The 8,018-nt window shown below is 40.4% G+C and overlaps 1 protein-coding gene across 1 annotated transcript in view; it reads left to right on the top strand.

Annotated features, from left to right (window-relative positions):
- The first annotated feature begins 5,990 nt into the window (after positions 1–5,990).
- The window catches only part of LOC109920156 (FERM domain-containing protein 7-like), a 41,406-nt gene continuing 39,378 nt past the window's right edge, over positions 5,991–8,018 (top strand). Inside the window, exons 1-2 of the mRNA XM_048604954.1 lie at positions 5,991–6,059; positions 6,143–6,247. Of these exons, the coding sequence (XP_048460911.1) occupies positions 5,991–6,059; positions 6,143–6,247 (174 nt within the window). The remainder of the gene's footprint in view (positions 6,060–6,142; positions 6,248–8,018) is intronic.

Raw genomic sequence — 8,018 nt, forward strand, 5'->3', positions numbered from 1 at the left:
ATATCAGCATGGATACAGGATTGGTTAGTTAAAAGAACACAAGAGTGTTGCGATTAGAGCAGTATTTTCAGGATAGCAACCTATAATTAGTGGAGAGACACAGGGATCAGTGCTAAGGCCACAATTATTTATAATCCATATTACTGGATGAGGTAAGCGATTATATGCTTTGAAACGCTAGGTGAGCCCCATGTGGTCAGAGGAAATTCTTCAGTGACACCCTCAAGGCCTCACTGGTGAAGTGTGGCATTCCCACCAACAGCTGGGAATCACTGGCCCAAGTCCATCCAAAGTGGAGGAGGAGCATCTGGAAAGGCATAGAGCACCTCGAGACTTGCCATTGAGAAAAAGCAGAAGCCAAGCGAAAACAGTGAAAAGATCGTGCTGCCACACCAATGCCCCAATCACCCCTTCCGGTGACCATCACCTGTGCCAATTGTAAGAGCCTGCGGAAGTCACATTGTTCTGTACAGCCCTCTACGGACTTACCTGAGAATGGAAGAGAATCATCCTCGTCTACAAGGGACTGCCAATAAATGAATGAATGCATGAAAGCCGAGTTTGCAGATGACATTAGATGGAAAGGCAAGTGGTGCAAACGACACAAAGATTCTGCAGAGGGACAGCAGGCCGGTTAAGCGAGTGGGCACAAATCTGGCAGATGGCAATATAATGTGGGAAAATGTGAAGTCATGCCCTTAGGCAGGAAAAGTAGTATAGCTGAATATTATTTGAGTGGATAAAGGCTGCAGAAAGCTGTAGCACAGAGGGATTTGGGAGTCCTAATGCATGAATCACAAAAGGCTGGCATCCAAGTTCAGTGGGTAATAGGGAAGGAAAATGAATGGTTGGCCTTTGTTTGAAAGGGAATACAGTACGGAGGTTTTGCTAAAACTAGACAAGTCACTACTCAGATCACAACTGGAATACTGTGAACTGTTTTGTGTCCCTTAACAAAGGAAACATACACTGTAATTGGAAACTGCCTACAGAAGAGTCACTTGGCTGATACTGGCTATGGAGGGACAGTCTTATGAGGAGAATTTGAGTGGATGGGGCCTGAACTCATTGGAATACAGAAGAATGAGAGGTGGCCTTATTGAAACATGCAAGATTCTTAGGGGACTTGACAGTTTAGATGTGAGAAGGATGTTTCCCCTTGTGGGAGACTCTAGCACCGGAGGGCACAACCTCAGAATAAGATGTCACACATTTAAGACAGAGATGAGGAAGAATTTCCTCTCTTAGAGGATAGTGAATCTCCAGAATTCTTTACTGCAGATGCCTGTTAAAGTTGGATCAGTAAGGATATTCAAGGTTGAGATAAATACATTTTTAATTAGTGCGGGAATCAAAGTTTATAGGGAAAAGGCAAGAAAGTGGAGTTGAGGATTATCAGATCTCTTTGAATGGTGGAGCAGTCTCGATGGCCTGAATGGCCTACTTCAGTCCCCATGTCTTATGGTCTTAAGGTTTGTTGGTCTTCCCCAAATGCATTCCCTCACAGTTCTCCTGATTGGATTCTATTTGGTGCTATTCTTTCCCTCTGTCCATTCCACTGTTACAGTCCTGTGGTCTACGGCTTTCTTTCTCACAAAAACTCCACAATTAATTTTCATATCAACTGCAAACTTCTTTATCATGTCCCTTGTATTTAGGTTTAATTCATTGGAATGCAGCAGGAAAAGTGAGGGATCCTGTGCTGAACCATGTGGCATCTGACTGGAAACAGTCTTCCTGTCAGAGAAACACCTGGTTACATACCTTTTGCTTCCAACCACAAAGCCAAATTGTAACACAGCTTTCCACAAGTGGAAGTGATGGCCTAGTGGTATTATCACTGGACTGTTAAATCAGTGACCTGGGTACAAATCCCACTGTGGCAGATGGTGGAATTTTAATTCAATAAAACTCTGGAATTCAGAATTTAATGATCAATTGTTGGGGGCAGAAGCATCTGGTTCACTAATGCCCTTTAGGGAAGGAGACTGCTGTCCTTATCTGGTCTGAACAACATGCAACTCCAGACCCACTTAGGGGTAGGTAATAAACACTCATCCAGCAAATTAATAAAAAAAAATTCCCTTGGATTTCATGAGCTTTTCAATCAGTCAGCCAAATGTTACTTCATCAAACATTGTGCTAAAATCCCTCTGTACTACATCAATCATGCTACTTTCTTCAACTTCTGTTAAGCTCCCTGAAAAAATGGTCAAACACAGACTTCCTTTAACAAATCTATGCTGGTTATTCTAGATTAATCTTTCTAAATTATGACTTATATTTCTCTTAGAAATTTTTCTGGGAATTTGTACGCATCAAGGCTTGACTGACTGACCAGTCATTCATAGAATCCTTATAGTGTGGAAGCAGGCCATTTGGCCCATCGCGTCCACGCCAACCGTCCAAAGAGCATTCCATCCAGACCCATCCACTGTAACCCTGCGTTTCTCATGGCCAATTCACCTAACCAGCACATCTTTGGACTGTGGAAAGAAACCGGAGGAAACCCAGGCAGACACGAGGAGAACGTGCAAACTCCACATAGACAGTTGGCCGAGGGTGGAATCGAATCCTGGTGCTGTGAGGCAACAGTGCTAACCATTGAGCCACTGTGCCACCCATGTTATTAAGAACTGGAAAGAGTTCAAAAGTTACTAGGTGTGTTGAGTGGAAGGCCAGTCTCACTGTTCTAGCACTTGTCTGAGATTTTCTTAAAAAGCAGTAAAAATAAGCCCTTCAACATTCACAAATCCCCCTCATTTCCTCACTCCTGTATTCCAACACACTCTCCATGCTCCATGTTACTATGTCAATTTAGAGCCAACTCACGCCCCCTGCTCATCACTCTTTACTGTTTCACCTAAAATATCAACTCATCCAGTTGCCATCCTGGTGAGATCTCAAGGCGTATGTCAAGATGAGGTAAATTTTTTTTAAATGTTGAAAAATCCACTGTTTCAAAAAATTCACTGAATTGAATTTCCAAAATGCCTTGTTAAAAACAAGTATTGGAATTAATTGTCTCATTTTAAAGAGTTTATAATCTGTTGTAGCAATCACACAAACTGTGAAATGGCAGACACCCTGCTGTGATAAATAAAGGAAATGGAAATTAGTCATGTGACACTAATGCAGTAATGGTAATTATTAAGTTTATGTCAACATAGGGAGGCTAAAAGAAAGCAATTTAAAAAAAAACTCTAGACAGTTTTCTCTTCAAATATTTTAAAGGTAGGAATTTTAAAAGCCTTCACACCTTCACAGTTCTTTCTGACAGTTAAATTTTAGGATTCCAACGAATTTATGTACTTTCATGTAATATTCATGTCCATTTTTAACATCTCCCAAAGGACACCAGACATATCCAAAGTTAACACAGCACCATATCAAAGGGGTATATTACCTTTCCAAAAGAGTACAAGCAACTTCACGAAGATGAGACCTGCTCATATCTGGTCTTAACCCCACTCTTTGTTTTTCCTACTCCAGGCCATTGAAGATCACAGATGTCTGGAGGCAGTTGTTGTTTAATAAGGGCATCTGCTCCCATGAACCACATTTGTACAATTTAGAAGCTGCCCCCACTCCCCCACAGAAATAGTGTGTACTGTGTTCAGGTAGGACCACCACATTCGGGCCTCCGGGGCCATTTTCAAAATGGCACAGCGCCTCTTATGTTTTTGTGAAAATTCAGCCTCTGCTTTCCTCTAGTTCTGTCTTCTTCAACACCTCCCCAGTCATTCTCCCACTCAGAGGCAAAACTGCAACTAATCCACTTGATGAAAAATTATATTGAATTTAGCTATGATTACATTGAATGGCACTGTTTGACATTTCAATTATTTGGCAAAGAAAAGATCCCTTTCTCATTTGATTAACTTACATGCACCCTTCTGATGCCAGCTACATCTTTAATTTTAGGATTTTATTCCCTCATTCTGGTCTCTCTGCTCCAGAGAAAATAATTTTTTTTAACCCTGATTAGCATATTCCTTAATCATTTTAAAAACATCAATTCAATCTTTTTTGAACCTTCCGAAAACAAGGGAGCAGTATTCATATGGTATGAATCTTGGATTTGCAACCCTTCTTTATATCTTAACCCTTTAAATCCTGCTATCAGTCTGGGCAATTATTTCCTGACCCTCTCTAAGAACAAAAATTCCTTCCTGAGGTGGATGTTCAAAAAGAGGTTACTGACTAAAGCTCTGTGCAACAGAAACATTGCTTAGTGCTTGCTTTTAAAAGGATAAAAGAAAGTAATGTAAATTGTATTTGCAAATTTAAAAAAAATTAGGTATTCTAGTATGCTTTTGAAAAATCCACATTCAACTCCTTCAAATGGATTTACTATCTTCAAACGCTAAAATGCATTAAAATTAGGATCACTTTGTTTATATTGCCATTGTGGGAAATCTCTCCTGGTAATGGGAGTAGACACATCAAAGAAACATAGAGAACCCCTTGAAAATGCTAAGCTGGAGTTCCTCCAACCACTGTGGACTGATTACTGATAAATAGCTGCTGTTTTGTTTAGCTTGCGAAAGCATCTTGCTTTGTGTGGAATTATAGTTATTATTCATTTGGACACATTAATGGTTAGTTTGGTTACCAGCTGACATGGATGGGCTCACTAAACACGAACACAGCGACTTTAAGAAAAGCCAGTTCTGACGTAGATCACAGGCTGAACTAAACACAGTATTTAACGAAACAAGATGAGAACCATAATGATATACTCCTGAAAAGCCTCCCACTAATTCTTCACTTTCACATGACACGGACACACTCCTGGGACATCCCTATAAAGACTAAATAGATCAGCCACCACACTTTATTGCATCTGGCTGGTGCAGAGGCAGACTTCAGTCAAAATGCAGCTATTATGTTATCTGCTAACAGTCAATGGCTGAGGATGTAAAGTATTTTCAGGGAGAGAAGGGAAATGGATGTCGTGTAAATGGGTATGCTTTTTGAACAGTAGGATGGCCCAATCTTCCAACGCATTTTAGCTGAATAGTTTACAAGATTTGGGAAGTAACTTATTCAAATATATATAGTTCCTGTAAATGTTGTCAGTTTGGGTGACTGTATTAATGTATCTAAACCATCAACTAGACTTACACACTCCATAACATGACAAACGTTTGAAGAGAAAGCAGTTAAACCATGCCATAAATCTGCATTTGGAAAAAAAAAAGCAGGTAAATATTCCATTCTCTCTCTCACACACACACACGCACACGCACACGCACACACATGCAAACAGACACACACGTATGCATACACACACATATGCACACACACATGCACACAGAGACGCACACACAGGCAGACAGACACGCAATATAACACAAAACACACACAATCACACACAAAACACACACAGTCACACACAAAACACACACAAGCACATTTGGATTCACAGATGCATAAACAAACGTTGGTTCAGGAACATGGTGAGGCCATTTAGCCTCTTCAGTCCTGTCCATTCAATACTAAGAGCAGCTGTAAGCTGATTAAGAGTCTGACAGGCCATGGCATGGACCTTCCTTCAGTTAGCTGGAACTTTGTTTATATCAGCCCATACAGCAGGGTTTCTCCTATGCAGTGGAGGCACCAGATATGAGTATTCCTCTGGATGTTAATTAAGAACTGACACAATGGTTTCCAATTGCTGTGACCACCTGGAGCTACCACCAATTTAAGGCTCATTCGATTGATGGATATACCATGTAAGCCATACTGACTCTGCTTTCTTCTTCTGCTTGGTCAGTCTCTGATCAAAGCCAATGCGTGACAAAACCTGGTGAACACAGAAGTTAAAAACCCCCATCATTAAGCTTAAGTCCATTTATTCATCAATTTGCAAATATCTCCGGTTAGAAATTATGCCTGTGTTACTAATATAAAACTGATCTCCCCCAGCAAAGCAAATTAATTTTGCACCAGAATGGAGCTTGCCCAATGTAGCCAGGTATTGATCCATGTGGTACTACTGGCTGTCCCAGGTGAATGCCCTCATGGGTGTTGTGAAGCTTGCCAGTACCTCACTGGTAATGAATGCTCACAGCTCTTTAGCAATGTCCAACTGATGCAGATTGATAGGTGATTCTTTCTTCATGTGACCTTTCCTCAGCAAAAAGCCACCGGAAAGACTCTTTTCGATTGTGTCTGCCAACGCTTGAACCTTGTTGAGGAAGATTACTTTGGAATGGAGTTCAATGATCGTTATGGGAATGTGGTGAGCAATGTGTTTGTGTTTGCAAACTCTGCAGCACTTGTTAATTCAGAGGCACAGGTATAATATACTGAATGGCTCCTTATGTGCTGTAAAATTCTATGATTGGAGAGGTATGCAATGGAAAATCACAGAAAAATAACCGTTCTATTTTTCTGTGATTTTCCATTGCATACCTCTCCAATCATAGAATTTTACAGCACATAAGGAGGCCATATTCATGCATGCTCTCTGCACGATCAATTCACTTAGTGTCACACAAACATCATTTTCCTGTAGCATTGAAGATAATGATTCAATCCTCTTTCGAATGATACTATGATAGAAGCTGTCTCCATCACACTCTCGGGCAGTCCATTCTTGAAACTAACAATGCTCTGCACGGAATTAGTTCTTGCTATGTCTTTGTTGTTTCTTTTTTCCAATGACCTTAAATATGAGCCCTCCAGTTCTTGATCCTTCTGCCAATGGGAACAATTTCTCCCTATGTGCTCTGTCTAGTCCCCTCACCTCCTCTCAACCTTCTCTTCTTTGAGGAGAAGAGTCCCAACTTCTCTAATCTACCCACATGACTTAAGTTGCTCATTCCTGGAAATATTCTTGTGAATCTTTTCCCAATATCTTCACACCCTTCTTAAAGGTGGTGCTCACAACTGGATGCTGAACTGAGGGTAATCCAGTGTTTTGTAGGGGTAGATCATCACTTACTTACTTTGATAGGCTACGCCTCTATTGATAAAGCACTGTATTCTATATGATTTATTGACTGTGCTGTCAACCTGTAGCCTTCAGCGATTTATGCACATATACACCAAGATCCGCTACGCTTGCAACTCCTTTTGAAGGATGCTTTCTTTTCTACTGTCTCTCCGTGTTCTTCCTACTAAAATGAATCAGCCAGAGTATTAAATTTTATCTTCCACTTATTCACCCATTCCATCAACCTTCTATGTCCTTTTGAAGTCTACTTTGTCCTCTTTGTGGTTCACAATGCTTTCAGATTTCGTATCATCTAAAAGTTTTGTAATTGTGATCTGTACACAAAGACCAACATCAACATATATCATAAACAGCAAGGGTCCCAACACCAACTCCTGTGACATTCCAATATAACTCTTCCCCCAGTTTGCAAACAATTGTTCACCACCACTCTCTCTTTCGTATCACTCGGCCAGTTGTGTATCCGTGTTGATACTGTCCCTTTTATTCCATTACCTCTAAGCTTCCTCACAAAACAATTCAATGTTTTAAACAGCTATTTCTTTTTTTTTGTTTTGTTTGGTGATGTGAAAGTAATAAATAATTCATGATTACTTTGCCTAAATATCGCTTTTCAATGAAAAGGGCCCTTGAAATATTTAAAGATGTAAGAAATGTTTTAGCGTACCAGTCTATTGCATGTATTAGGCAAGTGGTGAAATCTTCCAAATACTTTGAACTAATCTGACAAATCTGTTACATATGTGTCGATCATACGATGGACAGCAAGATCCCACAAACAGTTGAAGTTGAATGTCCAATATATTTGTCTTTGGTAGCGTTGGTCCTCTCTGTGCCCATGTGAATCATGCCCAAATACATCACTGGTTCCAGCTATATTCTATATTACGCCCCTACCCCACCATAGGAGGCTACTTTTCGTGAGTATGGAGAGAAATCCTTTGTGCTGACTTAACAGTTGAGTCAGGTCATGTCCTAACTCAAATCCAACATTGTCTATTTATTATAACAAGGTGTAGAGCTGGATGAACACAGCAGGCCAGGCAGCATCAGA

The sequence above is a fragment of the Rhincodon typus genome, chromosome 14 (assembly GCF_021869965.1).
Source record: "Rhincodon typus isolate 14 chromosome 14, sRhiTyp1.1, whole genome shotgun sequence".
Lineage (NCBI taxonomy): Eukaryota > Metazoa > Chordata > Chondrichthyes > Orectolobiformes > Rhincodontidae > Rhincodon > Rhincodon typus.